Below are 23,817 nucleotides of genomic sequence, written 5' to 3'. Positions count from 1 at the left end.
ATTCTAATAGGCTGAAGCAGCAAAGAAAACAGAATCGCTCATATAACTGAAAAGTCTAGGGCAGAGCTTTTGCTTCAGGTGTAGCTCTTCCAGGTGACCCAGGATATCTGCTTTTGCGCTCCTCTGGGCTGGCTTCATTCCTTGGTGGCTTCTCCCCTCATGGTGGCGAGATGCCCACTAGTAGCTCCAGACATGCATCCTTCTCTCACCCAGCCTAGTTCTTTCTGGAGAGGTCTGTGGGTAGATGGGAGAGTCATTTGGCCTCAGCCTTCCTTCTGGCCTGAGCTCTCTGACTCCCTGCAGAAGTCCCAGGGCTGACCCTCATTGGCCAGGACAGGGTCTCTTGCTCACCCCTGAACCAGTTGCCATGACTCTGAGCAACTAGCCTGGTTCCTGTTACTCCAAACCAGACCCATGATTTAAATGGGATGAGGGTGGGAGAAATATGGTTTGCAAAGGAAAATCCGGGTGCTCATAGGCTCAGGGAGATTATTCAACTTGCCCAAAGCCACACAGCTGATAAGGATGCAAACTCAGGGTCTGACTCCAGAGCTTCTGGGCTCCATCACGGAGCCACTACAGATCAGCGGGTTTTAAAGAGAGGAATGAACTGTCAGGAATGTAGCCAGAGGGTAAATTGGTGCCGGGTTTTGATGAGAGATGAATGGTAGGCCAAGAAGGGTGGACGATGGGGAGCCCTGCAAGACGCCTGAGCTGAGGGGGACAGCTTTGGGAGGATGATTCCCGCCTCCGCCCGTCCCTAGGAGTTGGGAACTGCGGGCGCAGAGCTACCTGCCCGCGGAGCGCCCCTGGCACCTGACTCGCTGTTTGTAAACTCAACTCGTCCAGCCACGCCCCTTCCTCCCTCTCTCCCGCCCCTTTAGGGTCAATATCTGCATAACCCCGCCTCTCCCTGCTGTGACTGGCTGTCCGTGACATCACTCTTCCGCCTGGGCGGGACTCCCAAGCGGCGCGGGGGGGTTGCCGCTCCCGCGAAACGAGTAGCATAGTCCCGCCTCCCGGCGCGACCCTCGGGCAGGGCGCTGATTGGGCGGGCGGCGGCTGACGCTCTGGCGCCGGGCGCTGCGAGTGGCGAGCGCGGGCTGTCAGTCTGCTCGGCGGCCGGCCGCACTTCCGCCTCGGTGTCAGCGGGTCGCGGGCCTGCGGGGCGGGGGCGGGGTGGGCGGCGAGGCTCGGCGGGCGCCGGAGGGACCGCGGTCCAGGTGAGCGGCCCGGGACCTCGGCCCTGCGTCGGCGGGGTTCGGGCGGGCGTTGGGCGGGCGGGAGGCCGGGCGGGGCCGGGGGGTGGGGGGGGAGGGGAACCGGGGCCCCGTGTTCCCCGCCCGCCGGCCAGGCCCGGCCCCGGCTCCCGCTCCCCAACCCCGGCCCGACCCCCGCCGTCCGCCCCGCCGGCCCGCCAGCCCGCGGCCCCGGGGAAACTTGGGAGGAAAGTTGGCGGCGGGCGGGGGGCGGCGGCGCGGGCCCCGCGTCGCCGGGCAACTGCGGCGCCGGAAGCCGGGTGGGCTGGGAGGCCGAGGCGCGCCTGTCGGCCCCACTGGGGGGCGGGGGGGCGGGGGCGCGCTCGGGGGTCGCACGCGCGCCGCGCGGAGGGCAGCGCCCCGCGGGGACCCGGCCGCTCAGGCGACCACCTGTGGGAGGAGGGCTGGGCGCCCCGCACCTGGCGGGCCGTCCGGTCGTCGTGCTGCGGGCGCTCCTGGCCCGGCTCGATGTCACCCAAGTTAGACGTGAGCTCTGATGGCACAGGGAGCCTCCGGACTTGTTGAGTGCACGCGCAGGTCAGGGCCGCGGGCAAGCGCGGGGTCGGGCCTCCCGCCTGTGCTGGAGGAGAAGCTGGGGCCAGCACGGTGCTGCGGGGGAGCCGGGCTCACGTCCCGAATCTTCATCCTGAATGTCAGTCCAGGACCAGCTGCCGACCGACTGGAGCCAGCAGCTGCAGCGTTAGCCTCTTTTCAGGACCGCCTGGGCGCATCTGGAGACCTGGCCTCGTTCAGTTCGGTTCAGTGGGCATTTCTACCATGCCCGCCGCCTGCCTGGCCGCCTGTGGCCTGACCCCTCCAACCCAGTGGGGATGTTGGGAGGCCACAGCCCTGGGGCTGCAGGGGGACCCAGGTCCTCGTGGCTCCTTGCTGGGCAGCAAGGTGGAAGGCCCTTCCTGACGTTGTCTGCTGGGCGGTGGTTTCCTGTCTCCCCTAGCTGCAGTTCCTTCCTCTGGGACATGTGTCATTTACCTGCAGGGCTGACGAGCATATGACACGGTGGCACATAGTAGGAGCTCCAGAGGGCTAGTTCCCTTTCCTCCTGCTTCGGACAGGAACCGTATGGGCTGTACTTCCTCCTTGTCCAGCGCAGTGCGTGCCTGGTGCTGTCACTGAGAACATGACCGTGCAAGGATGATTGAGTCTCCCCGGTAGAATTTGCTTTTCCTGTTTGCATCACATGTCCTTGTGTTAATAACAGCTCCTAACTCAGGGGCGTTAATATGTAAGTTGTTTTCCCAGGACTGCTGTGAGCACATTAGATCCACTTCATTCATGTAGTGCTGACATTCTTAGTGGATTCATGAGGAAGCTGAGGAACAGAGAGGTTAGGTGACTTACTCTAAGTCACACAGTAGTAGATGAGGGAGCAGGGATTTGAACCCAAGTAGGCTGGCTTCAGAGTTTACACTCTTAAGTATCTCTCCATATTGCCTTTTGAAACCAAAATTATTTACAATCTCCTCTTTGCATTTTCTTCTGGACTATTCTAATTGTGCTGCATTACTCTGTCTAAATTGTATTTCTTACAACATATATACCTGATTTTCATTTTTTGTGAGCATGAGTGTTTATAAAACCATTTTATTTCTTCTAAAAGAAAGTAATTCTCCATCTGGCTATCCCAGATTTTGCTGAAATACTCCCCCTGCCGCCCACCTCCTTGGTCAGCAGTGAGGTGGTTGAGGTCCGCTGCGTGGAAGGCCGAGTGAAGGAGCAGGCTGATGATGGACACACGCCCAGAACTACAAGGTTGTGGCCCGCAATCAGCTCTGAGCACACCCCCTGCGGCCGCTGGGAAGCATGCACTTCGGGCGTTCCGTGTCCCAGGCGCGTGTCGGGGTCAGACTGGTGTTCTGTGTGACACTGCTCACGGGTACCACTTGCCTTTCACCCTCGTGTCCCTTAGCCGTGCCCTCTGTCCTCCGGGAAATGCAGGCAAATGAGTCTTTTAAGATTTTATTACTTTCAGCTAATTATAAAAGTGACGTTTGCTTTTTGGTGGGGAAGTTTTTGAAACTTGTTATGTATTCTTGTACTGTCTTCACACAGGGGGTCAGCTGTCTCTTGCAAGTGATTTCTTTAGTATTTCCGTGAAAAGCCAGGGCCTCGTCTTTTCCTGGGACTTTGGCTGTGGCGGCCATGGGGCAGGTGGGGCTCACAGTGAGGGAGAGCCGTGATGTCGGTCCTTGAGGTGGCCGGCATGTTGCATTCAAGAGTTGGGTCATTCTGAAGGCGGTGGGGGCAGCGGGAAGCGCCCTGGCCGGGGGCATGCAGGTTCTGGCTGTGGCACTCTGACCTGGGGGGGGCAGGGTGACTTCTCTTTTCATGCTTCCAGGGTCTGTGGCTGTAAATCGGGTTACTGTGAGGGATGTATGTGACAGTGTCGTGGCGAGTGCCCAGTATTGTCGCAGGTGCTCCGCACACCTTCAGTCCCCGACCAGAGAGCGTTGACGTTGACCGTGATGCACAGACACACACGGATGCAGGCTAGAAGTGAAGCCCAGGGCATCTTTGGTAGGCAGGGCTACGTCCTGTTGAAATGCGTTACAGTGAACTTGCTAGTTCCGACTATTGAGGTGAGGTTGTACAGGACTTATGCAAGCACCCCTGGCCCCGTGGGGATCCCCGTAACTCAGCAGAGGGCCCTGCACGCATGGGGACGTAACCCTGCACTTCGCTGTTGGGGGCGGACACTGGGCTTGGTGTTGAGCGCACACTGCCTTGTGAGCGGCTCAATTCTGAGCTTGGAGCACTGACTCGTAGCTTGGGCCTGAGAAGGAGTTAGTGTTCGAACATCACTGATTAATAAAAAGTACCTCCGTCCTCAGGGTTAGTATCTTAGGTTCTAGTACGTAGGTTCTTTAAACGCAGATTCCACCTACAGTGACTGACCTGTGTGTCTCTGCGGTCAGTTGTGCTCTTTCAGAGCGTTTGGTGTTGGAGTGCGTGGTGCTCGGGTTGGGGTCAAGCCCCGACTCAGAAGCATGGTGTGGGGTACAGCCCATCCCGGCAGCTCTCCTTAATAAACGTGTGACTGAGAGCCACGTAGACGTGTCTGTGAACTTTATGGCGTTTTTCCCTTTTCTTTCCAAACTCAGAAAACAACTTCGGGTTATCTGGCAGAATTTCAAATCACCGTTCTTTCAACTGGATCTTCAGGTTACACAAATACTATAGTCTTTGTGTTGAGCTAAACAGTGGACGTAAGCCCTTACAAACAACTGTCTTGGGGCACCCAGCTGGCTCAGTCACTAGAGCATGCGACTCTTGATCTTGGGGTGGTGAGTTCCGAGCCCCACGTTGGGTATAGAGATAACTTAAAAAAAGTTTTTTTTTTAAGATTTTATTTGAGAGAGAGAGAGCATGAGAGAGAGAGCGAGATCACGAGCAGGGGGGAGGGGTAGAGGGAGAAGCAGGCTCCCCGATGAGCAGGGAGCCAGATTCAGGGCTCCATCCCAGGACCCTGGGATCATGACCTGAGCACAAGGCAGATGCTTAACTGAATGAGCCACCCAGGCGCCCCCAAAATAAAAAAAGAATCTTAAAAAAAAATGAGAAGGACTGTCACGAGGAAGCGTGTTGTTGGCAGATCCCGGCCTGCCCTCTGCCTCTGTTCACTTCATCTTTCTGTCAAGATGGACCCTGCAGGGTTGTTTTGAGACACAAACTCTGGGCTTAGTCCTGGCCGAACTGGCCCCTGGCTGCACAGCCGTGGGGCCTGGCCGGGGGGCGCAGAGGGGAGTGCTGTTCTGGGCATCATCGCACCAAGATGGTCTATTCCGGAAACCCCGGGTCCCTGGGTGCTCGGGATCTGGGGCCATCCCCAGGGCTGTGGCCTGTCGGCAGTGGGAACCGCCTGGGTGGACAGGCCTGACTGACTGCTGAGTTCATACCTTTACGAAGGGTTATAAGGTGCTCGGAGTAAGGCTTGTTCCAGGCTGGTGCAGGGGTTCTGGGGAGAGAGCGTGATATACATGAGAATGGTCTGTAGGAGAGCTGTACTGAATCCAGATTCTAGAAAAAACTATGGCAGCCACGGGGCAGGGAAGGCTGTGTGTTTTGCTGAACAAAAGAAGGCTGATCAAAGGCTGGTCGTGAGAAAAGTTGAGCTGCAATCTGACACCCTGAGCCACCTGCTTGGCTGGAAAGTGACTTTTACTGCCTTAAAACCAGCGTGACTGTATGATTTAACGTCCAAACTGGAAACCTGTAGAGTGAAAAGAAGCACCGTGAAGAATGACCATGGTGACAGGTGCAGCGGGGGCTGTGTGGTCACACTGTCAGGCCCCGGAGAGGGAGAGGGATCCTGCTGAGTTAGGTACCGAGCACCTCTGTTCCAGGGACTCAGTACCCAGAGGGAGAGGACTGCAGGAGGGGTCCCCTGTGCTGGGGGCCAGCTCCCTGAGAGGTGCTGTGGCTTCTTTCTCTACGGCAGCTGGGCTTTGGGTGGAATGCTGATGCCTGTCAGGGTAGAAGGCTCCTGGATTAGCATCATGGGGTTCTTAAACTGGCTTCTCATCAGAAAAACCTGGGGAGTTTTGTAAGAAGTGTAGGTTTAAGGCCCTGCCTCAGATCTCCTGGACCTGGGCTTCCAGGGATGTGTGTGGCCTCCTGCCATTATTCTGATGGGCCTGGTGTGGCCGGGGTGGATTCTTGGATTCTCAACGCCCTGCATGGCGCCGCTGGCCTGGGGGCTGCTTGGCGGTTTTCTGTGAGCACAGCCTGGAGGCCGTGGTCGGAGCTCCCTGTCCAGTGTCCTCCCGCATTCTCTCGGGCTGCGTGTTGGAACCCCTTTTTTCTGTGTCACAGAATGACGAGATGGATTAAAACAAACGTGTGTACGAAAGCTGGCATTCGTCCTTGGTGCTGGATTCTAAGCTCCTGTTCCTCAAAGTGTGTGATGTGTTTCTGGCGCTCGCTGTTGCACGATAAGCAGGTTGGTCGAGTGGAGGCCAGGAAGTAGAGGGAGATTGTCGTGGGTGGTGGGGCGCTCCGCTCCCACCTGCTGAGCCGGGCGGCTGGCCCAAGTCCCAGTGGGAAGTGCGGCTCCCACGCTGCCGCTCCCGGGGTCAGGCTGGTCTACGCTCCACCTGCCTTTCCAGGCCACCCTGTTGGCATGGAGAATGGTAAATAATCAGCGATTAACACGAACGTTTGTTTACGTAGCATGATGAGTTCGTTTACCTTCCTCAAGCCTAGAAGCACTCTGTTTCTTGCGTGGACTCCTAACAAAACCCAGCCGTCCTTGTGTGATGGCCACTAAACTGGCCCCGCGGGTCTGGATGTGAGTCTGGATGTGATGCAGCACCTTCTTAAGGTAGGGCTGCCGCTTGCCCATCTGTGGGAAAGCAGAGCTGGAATCTGCCCCTCGGTGCAGAAGCTATAAATTCTGTCCCGTGTCAGGCAGCTGATTTCTGTGATGATGACACGGACCTGGGAAGGCAGAGACTGAGAGCCACACACATCGGAACACACAGCTCCCTCCTTGTGCCCTGAAAACGGCACCCTCATGGAGCTTCACGTGCCCCTGGATGGAACCATGTTCCACACAGGTCTCAGGAAGCGGTGTCTGAAGGTCCGTCTCTGCTTCTGCCCATAGTCAGTGAGACCCGGGTGTGAGAGGTGCCCCGGGGGGTGGGAGGCAGACAGCCACGTGCGGCTCCCCTTGTGAAGGAGGCTGTGTGCCTAGAGCAGGTTGTCCACCAGCTGCGGGAATAGGAGGGCCTGACCCTTCCTTAGCGGGTAGTAGGCACGGCACAGGGAGTGCACGTTGAGCAGTCCAGGGCTTGGAAATTAGAGTGCACAGCAGGCTTGGCCCCATGTCCTTACTGTGGTTTGGGGAAGGCTGCTGCTGGTGGGACTGGCCCCTTGCTTCCACCACTCCCTGCTCTGCCGGCTGCCTCCTTTCCACATGCGTCCAGGTGGCGGGACCACCAGAGCTTTCCAGGGCTCCCGGGCGGTCAGCGTGAAAGTCACCCATGGTCTCAGCCCAGTGAGGCCCTGGAGCGTTGCGTCCGGGATGGATGCTTAAGTGGAAGGCGTTCATTCAGTTCATTAGGATACATGAAAGCAAGCGTTCCCTTCGTCTGACACGTCGGCCACGTTTCAGGTGCTCAGGGCTACTGCATCAGACCGAGCAGACGGGTGCGTCTCCAGCAGGACTGGAGGTTCTGGCTCTGGGGCCAGTGCAGGTTGAGTCTTTGTTTCCATTAATTTTTGGTGTTTTACAGAAGAAAGAAACTGGGAACTGTGGCATAGTGGGGCATCAGTAGGGCGAGGGTCTTTAGGATTCCAGGTGACAGGTGGGTTTTGTGTGCAGAGCGGACATTTAAAGACTAAAATGCTAAAACGTGAGTGACCACAAGGGCCGTGTAGCCAGGAAGCACTGTCTGCCCGCAGCGGCGCGGCTGTGGGAGGGGTGAGGTCTCTGGAGGCACGGGGACGTGTGGCCCCGGGCCCCTCGCTCCTGCCTTAGGGGCTGCCTAGTGGAGAGATCCAGTGGGCTGTGGCCACCTCAGGGCCGGCCTTCTCCTTGGGGTGTGTTAGCGTCACCAAGCAGCCTTGGTTTCACTCTTCTGATTTCCTTCTCCCGTGTCTGTCTTTCCGTTCTTTACTCCCCACTCGTGGCCAATTGTGTGCATCGTGTGCTGAACTGTGGCTCGCACTCAGGAGTGACAGTGTTCCCCGTCCCTCATGGGCCACTCTGATAACATCTTGGTGCCGTGGGAGCATCTTTCCGGGGTCTGCCCGCCAGGCTGCCCGTGGGGAAGGAGAGCCCCTGCAGGGAGGCAGCGGAGACTTTGGTTTTCTCCATCACTAGCCTGAGGCTCCCCGTGTCCTCGGCACCGTGGATGCGCACAGGTTTCCAGAAGTGTTTGGCCTTGACCTCAAGAGCCCCAGGGTGCTGAGAGCCCTGCAGCTGCTGGTGGAGGCGGCCGCGGCCCGCTCACCTCCGTTTCTGACAGGCGTGACGGAAGCCCGGTTTAGGCAGTAAAGCCGTCAGGCCCAGGGCTTTTCTTCACCGCGAGGTATTTGATCACTGATTCAACCTCCGTACTAGTCAGAGATTTTCTGTTTCTTTGTGAGTTGGTGTCGGTGGGTCCTGTGTTTCTGGGCATCTGTCCGTTTCAGCGAGGGCATCCAGGTGGTTGGCGTGCCCTTGCTCACAGCACTCTCATTCAGTCCTGTCTATTGATGTAGACTTGGTAGTAATGTCCAATTGTAGTTGAGTATTGTGTCTTTTTCTCTTAGTCTGCCTAGCTGCCCGTGATCAATTTTGTTGGTCTTATCAGAGAACCAAGTTTTGGTTTCATTGATTTTTCTCTGTTTTTCTATTCTTCTTATTCCCTTATATCTGCTAACGTTGGTATTTGTTCTTTTTCCTTCTATTGTAAAGTTATTGATTTGAGACTTTTTTCTTATTTTTTGATGTTGGTGTTGTTTCATCGAGTTCCCCTCAGCACTGCTTTCGCCACATCTCCTAAGTTTGCATATGTTGTATTTTCATTTTCATTTGTTTCTAAGTATTTTCTAATTTCCCTTGTGATGTCTTTGATCCCTTACTTAAGAGCCTGCCATTTAATTTCCACAGTTTTGTGAATATTCCAGTTTTCCTTTTGTTATTAATTTCTAACTCATTGCCTCACAGGCAGAGGAGATGTTTTGCATGAGGTCTAGTTTGTGAAATCTATTGAGATGTAATTTGTGGCCTAACATGTGGTCTCTGCTGGACACTGTCCCGTGTGCTTGAGAAGAACGTGTGTCTGCTGGTGCTGTTGGGTGGCACGTTCTGTGTGCGTCTTCAACCTGCTTGGTTGGTGGTGTGAAGTCCTCTGTTTCCTTACATACCTTCCATCTGGTTGATGCTTGCCAATGCATTTTTAAATTATTAAATAGAATTTATTTATCTATAAAAGTGCTTTTAGAATATTCATATTGCTAGTGTCTTTTTCTTTCTTTGTGAAGATCACACCTTGTGACCATGAAGATTAACCTCTGGGTCCTTTAGCTAGTCACTTATTCCGACGTGAGTAGATCTGTTTTTCTGGGAGAATCGTACAGGTGGATTTGCAAGACTGGAGTGGTATTTGTACAGGGGTACTTGTATTTGTACAAGTGGTAGTGGGACATTTTGCATTTGGAGGCAGGCTCCTGGACGTATGGATGGCAGTCAGTGCATACTGTAAAGAGAGCTGGATGGGGCTCTTCTCAAGGGAGTGGGCATTTTGTGGGAGACTGGGAGGAATGGTGGTGTCCTGGGCTGGTGTCCCCCTGAAGAGGCTGGGAGTGAGGATTCACTGCAACCCCTGGTGGGAGGTCCCCACATGGAGGGATCAAGACCTCTGCCTCCTTCGTCTGTTCCCTCCATGAGGCCAGGTCAGCCCTGTGGCATCACCCTTGGGCCTAAGGGCAGTGCAGAAGGACAGCAAGATGACAGGAAGCCAGTGAAGATGTGCAGTACAGGCTTAGTTTCCTGGGTTTTCTTTTTTTTTTTTTTAAAGATTTTATTTATTTATTTGTCAGAGAGACAGAACACAAGCAGGGGGAGAGGCAGGCAGAGGGAGCAAGGAGCCCGATGTGGGACTCGATCCCAGGACCCTGGGATCATGACCTGAGCCGAAGGCAGACGCTTAACCGACTGAGCCACCCAGGCGCCCCAGTTTCCTGGGTTTTCTCTGCAGTTAGAAGAGGGGACAGTTGAACAGAAACAGCTAATTAAAAAAAAAAAAAAGTCCTTTCCTGAAATACTGTCTTCATGGATGCACAATAAAATCTGCCTGAAGAAGAACATATGTAGGAAATACTAAATTCTGCCTTCGTGTTGATGCTGTTTCTTGAACAGTTGACTTTTGTACCTCCGTCTACTGTGCTAGAGGGCTGAGGTACAAAGCCTGAGTGCCCCTCAGGTGCATAGCCTTCTTGCCTGGGGGGGGGGGGCTTTATGCACACGGCCCTGCACTCCCCTCCGCAGGGTGTGTGGGTCAGATTTGGGGGTGGGAGACCCACGCCCAGCGCCCCAGGCGGCTCAGCTTGCAGGCAGATGACCAAGCGCTGCAGGGCCCAGGGCAGCGGGAGCCCCCTCTTGTGCGACGAGGTCAGGGGGGTGGGCGGGCGTGTGAAGGACCCAGGGCTGGGATGCTCACGGGAAGCCTGCCCCACAGAGGCCTCCCAGAGCCCCCCCCCCCCCAGGCCTGGTACCAGGTGGCAGTTGGCGGATGTTTGTGGAAGGCGTGAGGGAAATCGCCGTTCCGTGTTGATGGTCGGTGGCAGCGGGGAGTTCGATTGCCCAGGCAAAGTGAAGACCGCTCTTTCAGGAATTACCTCGAGGCTGTTGGAATTAATCACTGAACTTGTAAAATGTGAGCCAGCCCGAGGGGTGCTGTGAAAACTCCGTCGTTGGCCTTGTGGAGCGCTCGGGTGGGGTCTATGAGAGAGGCCTTCCCGGCGGGGTCCGCGCCCCAGCGGAGGCCGGGCTGACAGCCAGCGTGTGTCCAGCCTGCCAGAGCCTCGCTGTGGAGATTGCCGTACGTTTTGATTGACTTACTGTTAACATTAGGACTTTTGTTCTGGGTGAGAAAGTGTATAAAAAAGGAAAACGTCATGGCCTTTAAGGTACCTTTCATCCTGGGAGATCGTCAGCGCACAGGAAGGCAGGCGGCAGAGCCCGAGGGCCCCCCGCGCGGACACCCCGGCTTCCGCAGTGACCGGCTTCGGCCGCGGGTCGGCCCCGCCGTCTGCTTCCAAGTGACGTGGAGGAAGCTCCCAACGTGTCTTCCGTCCACCCGGATGTCAGTGTGTAGCCCTAAAGAGAAGGCCCCTTGTAAAGAATGCCATTACGACACGTGGGCCTTTTTTTAAAAAGTACCTTATTTGAGGTTTAAGTGATGTACAACGAAGCAGCCGTACGTGAGCCGTACCGTAAGTTGGACCCACGCACACGCCCCGAGCCTCCCCGCTCAGTCGGGATCGCAGGCCGGCCTCCACTGTCCGCCGCGCGGTCGTCCTGGGCGGTGCCTGCAGACCGTTCCCGGGGCGGCTGGACGCGTAGCTGACGGGCCCCAGCACCCGGGGGACCGCCCTCCCCGCGCCCTCCCCGTCCTTTGTGATCTGTTGCTCCGAGAAGCTGGGTCTGTCCTGCACACTTCCCGGGAGTCTGGGTTTTGCCGACTCTGTCGTCGGGCTGGAGCTCGGCGTGTTTCTCCGTGTTCCTGACGGTGGTGGTTAGAGCTGGAGGCCGGGCCACGTCTGGGCTGGAGTTTCTGGGCGCAACGGCGGAGAGGGGGCGGCACGCTCCTGTGCGGGGGGGCACATGGTGCACCCGGCCCGGGTCCCGCAGCGCTGCTGGTGGGTGGCACGGGGACGGCACGGACGCGGTCACTCGTCCCGGTCACGCAGCAGTGCCGCGCCCGCACTCTCGCTGCCTCTGCACGGATTTGTCAGAGCCCGGCTGTCAAGGGGCCGTTCTCTGTCGTTCGGCCCGACGGTGGCCCAGAGCCCGCGCAGGAAAGAAGGCTGGGTGGAGGCTTGGTGCTCCCCTGTTGCCGACTGGTTTCAGAAGGGTATGTGGGCATCACCCAGGGCGACCACCTTGTCTCCTTCCCAGCATCTGTGGGAGCTCGAGGCCTAGCTGTGTCCGACGCGTCTCCGTCTCTTGCCGCGTGCTGGCGCTCGGTCGGTTCCCTTGTTGCAGCAGGAGCCTCTGTGGGCTCATCCTGAGCCTTGTGACACGACCCGCTGGCTTCGTGCTGCCTGAGAGGGATCCCAGTCCTGGATTCCGCCATTTCTCTTCCAGGGACCCTGGTTCCTTTGAGTGGCTGTGTGTTGTAGATGGGACAGGTCATGTCGGAGAGGAATTGGAGGAAGCAGTAACTTCTCTAACGTGCTCAGGCAACAAATCCTGGACTGCTGAGTGAGGCTTTGTATGGGTGTTTCCAGAAGCTGCCCAGTGCCTGGCTCCGCATGGCGGGAACGAGAAAGGGATCTCTGAGAGAACCTTTCAGGGCAGGAAGAATGGAGTAACTTCATGCCGATTTGTTTCATAGTGTGGAAGCTCGCGTATGCTCAGGACAGGGCCAGAGATGAGCCGCTTTGGAGGCGTCACCCAGTGCTGTGTCACCACTCCAAGGATGGAGGGCACGTCCCTCCCTGGGGACCGTCTGCGCCTTCGCTGCCCTCAGAACCGGGAGGAGGGCTCTGGGCGCCACCTCGGTGCTACTAACACAGTTAGACGTAGACTCAGCTTGTTTTCATAAAAAGTCAAACCTTTTGGGACAAGGGTGACTTTCTGCTTCAGTCTCTTGCTGTTTATAAGATACTGCTCTTCATAAAGGGATGCGTGAGTTCTGCTAAAATAATTTTGAGAAAATATAAGTCGATTTCAGTTTGTGTCAGTAGCAGCTCCCTTATCCAGCTGCCTTAATTCTCTGGGATGGAAACTTGGTTTGAAGTTGGTGTGACACACGCACTCGAACATCACTGTGTACTTCCTTGTTTGCGGCGACCTCCAGCGGGAGGTTCTGGGGTGTGCTGGAACCCCAGACGCGTGAGCGCCTCGCCACAACTGACCTGCCCTTCCGCCTGTCCAGCAACTTCCCCTACCTCAGTCATTCCGTGGTTTTCTTTTTTAAAGAGGGGAGGGGGGAGAGAGCAAGCGAGCGCATGAGGTGGGAGGGGCAGAGGAAGAGAGACTCTCAAGCAGGCCCCCACCCAGCACAGAGCCCGTTGCGGGGCTCCATCTCACGACCCTGAGATCACGACCTGAGCCTTTAAAAACAAGAGTCAGACGTGCCCCTCATCGTTTTCTTTTTTTTTTTTAATTTATTTTTAAAAACAGAAGTATAGTTGACACAATGTTACATTAGTCTCAGGTGTACAACCCTGTGATGCTGAGCTCACAAGTGTAGCTGCCATCTGTCACCACGCCGCACTGTCTCAGCGCCATCAGTGACATCCCCGTGCTGTGCCTTTGATCCGAGACCGTTCACTCCACAGCTGGAAGCCCGGCCCTCCCCCTCCCCCTGGCAACCGCCAGTCTCTTCTCTGTATGTACAGGTCTGTCTCTGCTTTGTGTTTGTTTCCTTGTTTATTCATTTGTTTTTCGGTTCCACATGTAAGTGAAATTGTATGGTATTAGTCTTTCTTTGACTTGTTTCACATAATAATACCCTTTAGGTTTATTCATGTTGTTGCAAATGGCAAGATTTCATCCTTTTTATGGCTGAGTAATATTCCACACACACACACAGACACACACACACACACACACACACACACACACCATCTCTGTCCGTGGACACTTTGTTGCTTCTGCACACACACACACACACACACACACACATCATCTCTGTCCGTGGACACTTTGTTGCTTCTGCATCTTGGTTATTGTAAATATTGCTGCGGTAAACATAGGGGTGCATTTATCTTTGAGAATTAGTGTTTTTGTTTTCTTTGGGGTAAATACCCAGCAGTGCAATTACTGGATCATAGGATAGTTCTATTTTTAACTTTTTGAGGAACCTCCACACGGTCTTCCACGGTGGCTGCACCAGCTTGCAGTCCCACCCACAGTGCATGAGGGTTCCTTTTTCTCCATATCCTCACCGACACCTGCTGTTTCTTGTGTCGTTGATTCTAGTGTTTAGCATTTTCTTATATATAACTGTAGATAATGATTTTTAAAAATAACTTCAGATGATTACTTATTAATCTATTATTCATTGATGGATATTTATATTGTGAATGTTTGTCTCATATTTTTTGAAATCATACATTTGTTAGATCATTCATTTAATTTCTTTGCTTAAATTGTAATTGAGATTGATTTCAAGAATGGTGATTGGGTATTTTTTAAATGTTTCTAAACCATGAAACTTTTGAAAGCTAAGTATACAGAAATGTGTTTCCCCTTAGATCTCCAGTGCCTGTTGGGTTTTTACCAAAAGGAAAGTTGACAGCATACGATTCCTTACACGTCAATGTAGGTCCAGTACGATGACTTCGTAGAAAGGCCGAGACCAGGTGGCAAGGGAGCCCGGCTACCGAAGGATGAACGGCGAGGAGGAATTCTTCGATGCCGTCACAGGTGAGCGGGGCAGGAACTGACTCCGGGGCCGCGGTGTCCCGGTCCCAGACTTGGCCTTGGGGGCATGAGAAGGCTCGGTAAAGCCGTGCAGGCGAGAGGTGGGAGCCTTCGTTGGCACAGACAACTGAGCAGAAGCGTGCGGGGGAGGCTCTGGGCCACAGGTGATCACAAGAAAGGGCAACCGAATTTCATCTTTAAAAGAGTTACCCTGGAGTGTAAACGCTTTTATTTGCATCCCTAAGTGAGATGCTCAGTTTTCTTACGTCATTTGTAGTCACTGATCAAGCCTTGCTGTCTTCATGTTAGAACTAGATCTGGTTTAGCTTCGCTTTCCCAAGACTGTTGTCGGGACTGATACACAGCCTGTCGTCTGTCCCATAGATGACGGTGTGAGCCTGCCAGGAACTAGCGCGTGGCAGGGCCTGTGTGTACGTGTGTGGGGCGGGCGCGGGGTAGGGGAGGGCAGGCTGGGCTGGCTCAGCTCACACTGACTTAGAACAGCCTCTTCTCCCCGTCGCTGGGAAGAAGCCCTGAGCACCTGAGGCAGCAAGCGCGCCGTGACCGTATGCTCCTCACGACCCTTGACGTTGAAGCTGGCCATTCCTTCTCTGCCCGCCATCCCTCATGATCAACATTTGGAACGTCGTGTGTCGTCTGCTGAGGACCGTTAGTGGTGGGAGGGGACTTCAGGAGACTCTTGTAGTCCAGTGCCCTGCTTGTTAGGTAGAGGATTTTAACGGCAACTCTGAACTACTTCTCGGGGCCAGGTTTTTAGTGACGGACTCTCGGGTCAGCGGGGCTCCTTCTGCCTGCTCGATTGCTGTGACTGTGCCCTCTGGGCCTGCTTGGTGGCGTGTGCCGCCCCATCGGTCTCGTGGAGCCCCCGCAGGGCTCTCGGGGCGTCCGTCACTCGCCAGCCGCGCTCCTCCCCCCAGACCAGGGTCGCAGCGGGTTGGTGGACTGGCAGCCCCGGACTACTGACTTCTTCTTTGAAACCCAAGAAGCAGGAGGCGCTGAGTTGCCTACGGTTTTCAGAGGCCAAATTATTAAGTCCTCTTCCGTGATCTCATGGCTGCAGTGCTCCTCCTAGATGTGCTCCTGGGAAGCGCGTCGGTCTGCCTGACCTGCTCACTCCTCAGTCACCGCTCGCAGCTGATTCCCGCCAAGCATGGTGGTCGATAGGGACGCAGGCCCTTGGGCCACCGGGCCCTTGTGGGGACGACTGCGTCTGTAAGCAAGAGAGCCGGCCTCGCCGCACCCTCTCTTCGGGGTCTCGTAGGAAGTTTCCTTTCGCCTGGGACCAGTGTAGCCAGATTCCTGAACATCTCTGAACTTGGCCTGGAGGGTTTTCTCCAGAGAGGACTTGAGCTTTGTGCAGCGTGCTGTTTGGAGAAACTCATCTCTGCCTCTGCTCATGGCAGGGGCGTGTCCCTGAGACCGGCGGAGGCAGCTGTCTGGGGACAGTGCTTTCTCACCTCAGTCCTTCGGTTCCAAACCAGATGATAGAAGAAAAGCACCGAGTCTCCCAGTGCAGTGACACAGCCCGGAGAGACACAGGGTGCTGATGGCATCACTGCGGAGGCCTGGTCTGACTCTAGCTCTGTGGGAAAAGTGGCACAGAGTATCCACGCCCAGCACGGACCAGATGAATGGCTTGGTAGGCAGCTCCTTTGGCCAAGGATCAGCACTGTTAAAGGGGAAAGTTTTATTTTTATGTTTTCTATTTTATTTTTTAAAAATTTTATTTATTTGAGGGGCGCCTGGGTGGCTCAGTCGTTAAGCGTCTGCCTTCGGCTCAGGTCATGATCCCGGGGTTCTGGGATCGAGCCGCGCATCGGGCTCCTTGCTCTGCGGGGAGCCTGCTTCTCCCTCTCCCACTCCCCCTGCTTGTGTTCCCTCTCTCGCTGTGTCTCTCTCTGTCAAATAAATAAAATCTTTAAAAAAAAAAAAAATTTATTTGAGAGAGAGAGAGCACGAGCAGGATGAGGGTCAGAGGGAGAAGCAGACTCCCCGCTGAGCAGGGAGCCCGACTTGGGGCTTGACCCCGGGACTCCGGGATCATGACCTGAGCCGAAGGCAGACGCTTAACAACTGAGCCACCCAGGCGCCCCAAGGGGAAGGTTTTAAGGTGCATGGAAAACGTGTACAGAAACAGACCGACCTGTTAGAAGTGTGTGCCTCCAAGTGATCAGATTACAGGTGATTTCAGGCTTCTTCGCTTATCTGTCTTTTCTGTTTTCTACAATAAATGTGTGTTATATATGAAAATGTTTAACCTGTTTACATAGTGTTGGCTTGATCTGAGGAAAGACTTCAGCATGATTGTCAGTGATGAGTTGCCTTGTTTTCCTGGGTGCACATTCAGGCGGGACCTCCTAGTGATGAGGGACCCGTGGGGACAGGGACACTGGCGGAGGGTGGTGAGGCAGGTCCTGCAGGACAGGGTCTCCTTAAGAAAGGAGCAAGGGGCGCCTGGGTGGCTCAGTCACTTAAGCATCGGCCCGGCTCTTGATTTTGGCTCAGGTCATGTCCTCAGTCAGGGTCCTGGGATCAAGCCCCACATGGGGCTCTTGCTCAGCAGTCTGCTTCTCCCTCTGCCCCTCCCCCCTGCTCGTGCTCTGTCTCTCTCAAATAAATACATCTTAAAAAAAAGAAAGAGTGAAGTTTAGGCTGGGGATTAAATAGATGTTGCTCTTGGGTGGGTAGCAAGATCAGAGGCGACAGGCTGTTTGAGGAAATATTGATCATTAGGAGGCTCGTTTTTAACAAACCTTGCAGAGCCATTGTGTGGTAAGTATCAGTGCTACATCTTGCGAACCTGTCACCGTGGAGGAGCAGGAGAGAGGATTTTGTGCATATCCTCAGGAAAGTGTAGCAGCAGATTTGTTTATGTTTCGGGTCTGGCAGCGCTCCCCCGCCTGGCCTTATGCCCTGGGCCTCGCCTTCCTCTGCCAAGTGAGGGGCTGGCGGGAACTGAGCTCCCGCTGGGTCTCGTGTCGTCCCTACAGTGGTCACGGCCACGGCCGAGCGCCGCAGTCCCGGAGCCCCTTCCCCGGCTGGGTGGGCTTTGTTCTGGCAGCCGCGGCTGAGCGCTCGCGAGCCCGAGAGCAGAAGGCGTGCACCGGCTGATGTGAGAGGAAGCGGGCCTCCTTTCCCCTGTAGCGTTTGGGAGAAGGCCCTCCTGGTGGGGACGTCCTCAGGAACCCACTGCCCGAGCTCTCTGTTGACGTGGGATGCTTGCAGAGCTCCAGCTGCTCATGCCGCGCTTGGTTTCTTGCTCACGGCGTGAGAATCCGGCAGGGCGTTCCTGTACTAGAGAAGCTACTGCCGTGGCCTGTATTCTAGAACAGACCTTGTGCAGGGGCAGAACACGCTGCAGCCTTGAGGCGGGCCCGAGGGCCATCGGGGCGGCCCGCCGCACACGGTGCGAGCCCCGACCGGAGCGAGGACAGACCGCTCCCCGCCTGACAGCAGAACCCCGGGCGGCGGCCGCGTCTGAGCTGCTCGTGGCAAAGCCCCCCGAGGGCAAGCACGCCTGCATTCTCTGCCTCGGCCTCGGGCTCTTGCTGGGCAGAGCTGATGGTTGCAGCATGTGTCCGTCAGAAACCACGTGGGCTTCAGATAGTCTGCTCCATGGTCAGGGCTCTTGGAGGGGGGCTTGATGTCTTCCCAGTCCTGCGAGAATGACCATTCTGCTTGTTGTGCGCAGGCTTTGATTCTGAGAACTCTTCCGGGGAATTTTCAGAGGCAGATCAGAGAGTTGCTGGAGTGATGCGCGTGGATACCGGCAGAAGCAATGGGATTGGAAAGGTCGGGGAGAGGCCCCCTCAAGAGAATGGGATTCAGAAGCACAGGTATGTCATCCTGCACGTGTGATTTAGAATCTTCCAGTGTATCTGTGACCGCCCCCCGCTGTGCTGCAGGGCACCTCTAGCTCTCCTGAGCCCTGAGCGGGAGGCGTGACCCAGCCCGTGTCACCTGGGCCCTGGGGCCCCTGGACGGCATCCCATGGCGATGGGAAGGTGGCCTCCGTCCATCCCACGATGACTTGCTTTGTGGCTTGAGGGAGCCCTCCAGCCTCACCCCAGACCCCACTCTGAGCCTTAGACGCCCGTGCCTGCTAGATGTGTGCACAGGGGGACTCAGGCGCCTCGCCCACACCTCTGTTCATCCCTTCATTCGCTCAGCAGATGTCAGAGCACATATATGTGCTCCTTAAGAAAGGAGCAAGGGGCGCCTGGGTGGCTCTGCTGACCTGCATGCTCAGATGGCACGCCCGAGAGCAGGCCGGGCTCTGCTGACCGGACCTCTGCCATCATTCCCTCAGCGCCCCGGGAATCTGGTTCATATGTCGGCCCGATGCCGCCCTCCTTCCCCCATGCCCTGTCGCCCAGCTCTGACCTGCTGGCCTCGTTCCATGGGTCTGGGCCCCTCAGCCCCCCTAGCTCCTCTGTCGTACCCCAGTCCATCTGCACTGCTTCTCCTGCGCCTCATGGCGCCTGTAACGGCTTCCACACCCTCTCCTCTCCTCTGTGCTGTGGGCAGTCGTCTTTCCACAAGACTGGTCGGACTGGGCCTCCTCCACCCCGTGGTTGGAATTCTCGGCCAGTGTCCGCCCGGTCCCCGGCGCTGGCTGACAGAAGTGTCTCAGCTGGGATAGGGGACTGTAAGGTCACCCTGCTCTGGGGCGAGGGCTGTCCCTACTCCTCTGGCTCCGGCCCCTGTCCCGTTGTCCCTGGTCGCAGCCGACAGGGGCCTCTTTCAAGTCCTCAGGGGCGCCCAGGCCTTTCCCACAGTGGAGCTCTGCTCTCTCCCTCGGCCACAGCGCTCTCCTCCTGTGTCTCTTTAGTTCTGGCTTTTCCCTCCTGACTCCAGCAAGGCTCACCTCGGGGGGCCCCTTCCTGGCCCTGGCCAGAGCTACAGCCTTCCACGTGGCACCCCTCGCAGTTCGTGCCTGCCCCGCCGTGGCTGCTCCTGGTGTTCGCGGAGCCCCGGAGGAGAGCTGGGGCTGGAGCCGAGCGCTGGGTGCCGGCAGCCTGGCCCGTGGTGCTGGCCAATGTTAGTTTTCTTTCCCATTTCATCTCCAGCAGCCCTGTTCTCCTCTCCCTCTTATCCCTAAAATAAACAGTGTGCCCTGAGCTGGTTGCCCCTAATGTGATGTCCCCAGGGAGAGTGTGCCTCCCGCCCGGGCCAGCACCCACACTGTCATTGCTCGGAAGCCCGGAGCCGCCAAGCGGAGGCGTCTGAGCCGGGTGCTCCTGCCGCAGGTGCAGTCGGTGCTTACACAGACCCAGAGGTCAGTGGGGAGCACGGGGCAGCTACAGGGACCCCAGGACCCAGGCGGCACCTTCCAGGGGCCCCTCACGCTGTGGCTGCCTGCTGATAGGCTGTCTTCAGTGAGTGGGTCCAGCGCGCCTCCCCCCAAATCTGGATTCACAGCCCACTCAGGCACCCCCTTTCCAGGAGGAGAGAGCATTTCATCCCAGCTCCAGATTCCCAGGAGGGAGACTGGCCGTCTTCTCCTGGAAGCTGGCGGGAAGAGAGCCTGACAAGGAATGTACCTCAGGAGAACAAACTCACGTTTGAAAGGGGCCTACGGCAGGCTTCTGGAAAGGTTTTGTTAATTCAGTTCCCTCTTGTGTCCTTGTGGCCCGGCCTCTGCCCGTGGGCCCATGGCTGCTCCAGGGGAGGGGTGCCCTGTCCCCACTCTGTGGAGGTGAAGGAAGGTTGTCTGTGTGGTCACGACCGTTTCCCGGGAGACCCCCCAGAGCACCGGTGCAGAGCCTTCCTTTGGGACCAGAGAGTACTGTAGCTGCTGGAGCAGACGGTGCGGTGTTTGCATCTGAAAACCGACCACTGAGCACAATTGTCGGTGGGAAGTGAATGTCACACTGGCGGAATTAGTACGTGTTTCTTGCTCACTTCTTTACAGGACGTCATTGCCCGCCCCGATGTTCACCAGAAGTGATTTCAGTGTGTGGAGTATTTTAAAGAAATGCATCGGCTTGGTAAGTTCAGGTGGACTCATTTTGGGGCTTTAAGCCAAAATGTTTTTATTTCCTGTGCGTTTGTTGCACTGCTGCTACTTTAAGAAGGTGTGCTCTGCGTGTTTATGACAGCGTGAAGTGAAGGTGATGAAATAGGAGAGGGACAGAGACGTAAAGGGAAGAGGAGAGAAAAGGCCAAGTGTTTACAGACAGCGGGAAAACAATCCCGCAGGTCACATGCCTGACGTAGGGAGCGCCCCATGACGGGCTCGGAGTTGGCTGGCTTCGGACGGTGGGCTCCCCGATGCATGCTGAGGGGAGGACGTAGGCAGGCGTGCAGGACTCAGGGCTCCGCCCCCCAGCCCCCCGCGCCGGGCTGCAGGCAGGGCTCAGCCGGGTTAGCAGCGGGAGCGTTGGGTGATTGGTGTCCGGGGCCACAGGCTTTTCTTCCCATGGTCTCTGGGACGGTCTCGACTGTCTTGGGAATGTGAGCTGTGCCCCTTGGGAGGGAAGAGCGCCCCACGGGCCGCGGGGTGACGCGGACTCCAGTGAGTGTTGTACCCACAGGCATGTGGCCCTGTCCCTGGCGCTCCTCACAGGCCTGTTGCTGCCTTTGCTTCTGCCCCAGCTAGCGGCCTTTTTCCCAGAGGAAACTGCATCTTTTCTCCCACTTTGTATTTTGAAATAGTTTTGGACTTCTAGAAGATTGCAGAGGCACACTGAGCCCTGTTTACCCTTCACCCAGCTGCCTGTCACAGTGGGCTCTCATGTAGTAGCCAGAGCTCAGTGAGCGAGGGGACGAGGGGACTCGTCTCGGAGCATCACTGCTCACCGCACACGGGACTTGCTTTCCCAGTGTCTCCCCTACTGCCCTTCCACTAGAGGGTGGGGTGTGTGTGTGTTTGTTTGTTTTTCCAAAGATTTCATTTACTCATTTAACAATGAGATAGAGCACAAGCAGGGGGAACGTCAGGCAGAGGGAGAAGCAACTCCCCACGGAGCAGGGAGCCCGATGCGGGGCTCGATCCCAGGACTCCGGGATCATGACCTGAGCCGAAGGCAGACGCTCAACTGACTGAGCCACCCAGGCGCCCCTGGAAGGTGGTGTTTAGACACCAAGGCCTGGCGCTGGATGTGCTCGCCCCTCCAGGGCTGTCACCACCCCAGGCCTCTAAGCAGACAGAGCTGGAAAACCCAAGTACGCATTCTGACCCTGCTTGCACACACACGCACGTGTTTTTATACGTGTTTCTTACCTTTTATTTTTTTTATGTTTTGAGTTTTTTTTAAGATTTTATTTGAGAGAGAGGGAGAGCACGCGTGCATGAGCAGGGGGGAGAGGCAGAGGGAGAGGGAGAAGCAGACTCCTGGCTGAGCAGGGAGCCCGATGTGATGTGGGGCTCCATCCCAGGACCCTGGGATCATGACCTGAGTGGAAGGCAGACACTTAACCCACTGAGCCAGCCAGGTGCCCCTATGTTTGATTTTTTAAAAGATTTTTATTTTTCAGATTTTATTTATTTATTTGAGAGAGAGAGGCAGAGATAGCAACAGAGATAGAGAGAGCACTAGCAGGGGGAAGGACAGAGAGGGGGAGAAGCAGGCTCCTCAGTGAGCACGGAGCCTGATGCAGGGCTCAGTCCCAGGACCTGAGATCATGACCTAAGCTGAAGGCAGATGCTTAACCGACTGAGCCACCCAGGCACTCCTACTAAAGATTTTTATTTTTAAGTACTCTCTACAGCTAACATGGGGCTTGAACTCACAACCCTGAGATCAAAAGTTGCATGCTCCTCTGACTAAGCCAGCCAGGCACCCTGCATGTCTCTTCTGTTTTAAAACGACACGGTTGGGATTCTTTTTTCTTAGTGTTATCTCCCACGTTTTCCACTGTGTGAGTAGGTCAGGTCCAGACAGGTGTGTCTGTCTGAAGATAGGTAATGAACTACACTAGCTCCTTGATCTTGAGGCTTGTTTTCATAAACTGACATCATTACATTGCATTCCCCGAGGAATCCAACTTGGGGATAGGATGCATTCAGATTAAAGCTGAACAAAACACGTGGGTCGGCACGTTCCTGGAGCCGCACCAGCTCAGCATGTATGGGCTTTGCCTCTGAAGTGGAGACGCCGCCGCTCTCTTTACTGCTTAGCCTGCTGAGACCGCGGCGACGCGCTGGCCACGTGGGCTGGGTTGGGCACGTGCTGCGGCAGGCAGGGCTGAGTCCCGCCCCAGCTACTGCGGCATCCCCGGCGTCGGCCAGCGCTCATCACCCCCAGCCACACTTCATCGCTTCCTGCCTCCCTTAGTATTTTGAAGTAAATTCCACTTGCAAATATGTCTTGTATTGCTAAAGGATACAGATTCTGTTTGTTTTTTTTTAATATTTTTATTTATTTGAGAGAGAGAGTGGAAGGAAAAGGGAGAGAGAATCTGAAGCAGATTCCATGCTGAGCACAGAGCCTGATGTGGGGCTTGATCCCAGGACCCTGAGATCGTGACCTGAGCTGAAACCAAGAGTCGGATGCTTCACTGACTGAGCCACCCAGACGCCCCCAGATTCTGTTTTAACACGACCACAGTCCTGGTACCCTAGTGCAGGAAAGTACATAGTCTGTTAATGTCATCAAATTCCTGGTTGTCTCGAGTGGCATTCCAGTCTCTGTGGACACCTCTTTGTTACTTCTCTCCTGACCTGGAGTTCCTGATGCTCAGTGCTTGAGTTGTGGAGCTGAGCCCACACAGTCACTCTGCCTTTATCTCCTGGGATGCCGCTTCTGTGCTGAGAACACACCCTTCCACTGCTGTGAATGTGGTTTGCATAAGGAAGTCAGGGTCAGTGAGTGACTCGTTCTTTTTCAGTTGTCAAGTGATGTATTTGGTTCACTAGCCATTACCCAGCATGACCAGTATAACCAACTAGCTAGTCTTCTGTTGTTTTTTAAATTCATGGAGTTAAAGCTCCTTGATGTGTTCTGGTCCCCGAGCTGTTCTCTTTGGCTGATAATAGCGTCTTCAGGTTGGCCGCAGTCCTTCACAGAAGATGCTCTGGCTCGTTCTGTACCTTTCTTGTCCAGGATCTGGAATCGGCCCCTTGTCCAGGGAGAGAGAGGACTCAAGACCACAGCTGGGCCCCAGAGAGGCTATCAGGTTGCTTTTTCTAGGTTTTTCCCAGGAGAGAGAGCTAGGAGCTGTTTTGATTTGTTTCAACGATGCTTTAAATTTGGGATGACAGGATTAATCTAACCTCCTCTGTCTTCTGTCTGTGCCTCTTTTCTCCCACACCGATAATCCCAGTTTTTTTAAAGATTTTTATTAATTTATGTGAGAGAGAGAGAAAGAGAGCATGAGCGGTGTGAGGGGCAGAGGGAGAAGCAGACTCCCCGCTGAGCAAGGAGCCCAACATGGGACTCATTCCAGGACCCTGGGATCATGACCTGATCTGAAGGCAGACACTTAACCGACTGA

At 55.6% G+C, this 23,817-nt stretch overlaps 1 protein-coding gene across 3 annotated transcripts in view; it reads left to right on the top strand.

The window, feature by feature from the left end:
• The first annotated feature begins 1,129 nt into the window (after positions 1-1,129).
• The window catches only part of OSBPL2 (oxysterol binding protein like 2), a 39,530-nt gene continuing 16,842 nt past the window's right edge, over positions 1,130-23,817 (top strand). The window contains exons 1-5 of one of the 3 annotated variants that reach the window (XM_032387684.1): positions 1,130-1,223; positions 13,142-13,321; positions 14,261-14,361; positions 18,071-18,215; positions 20,294-20,369. In XM_032387684.1, the coding sequence (XP_032243575.1) occupies positions 14,325-14,361; positions 18,071-18,215; positions 20,294-20,369 (258 nt within the window). In that variant the 5' untranslated portion in view covers positions 1,130-1,223; positions 13,142-13,321; positions 14,261-14,324. Of the gene's footprint in view, positions 1,224-13,141; positions 13,332-14,260; positions 14,362-18,070; positions 18,216-20,293; positions 20,370-23,817 lie in introns of all 3 variants that reach the window. The other 2 variants (XM_032387683.1, XM_032387682.1) reach the window with 2 other exon arrangements.

Source organism: Phoca vitulina, unplaced genomic scaffold (genome assembly GCF_004348235.1).
Source record: "Phoca vitulina isolate PV1807 unplaced genomic scaffold, GSC_HSeal_1.0 scaffold50, whole genome shotgun sequence".
NCBI classification, from domain to species: domain Eukaryota; kingdom Metazoa; phylum Chordata; class Mammalia; order Carnivora; family Phocidae; genus Phoca; species Phoca vitulina.
Note: the sequence above shows the minus strand (reverse complement) of the source record. Positions and strands in the feature narration are given on the sequence as shown.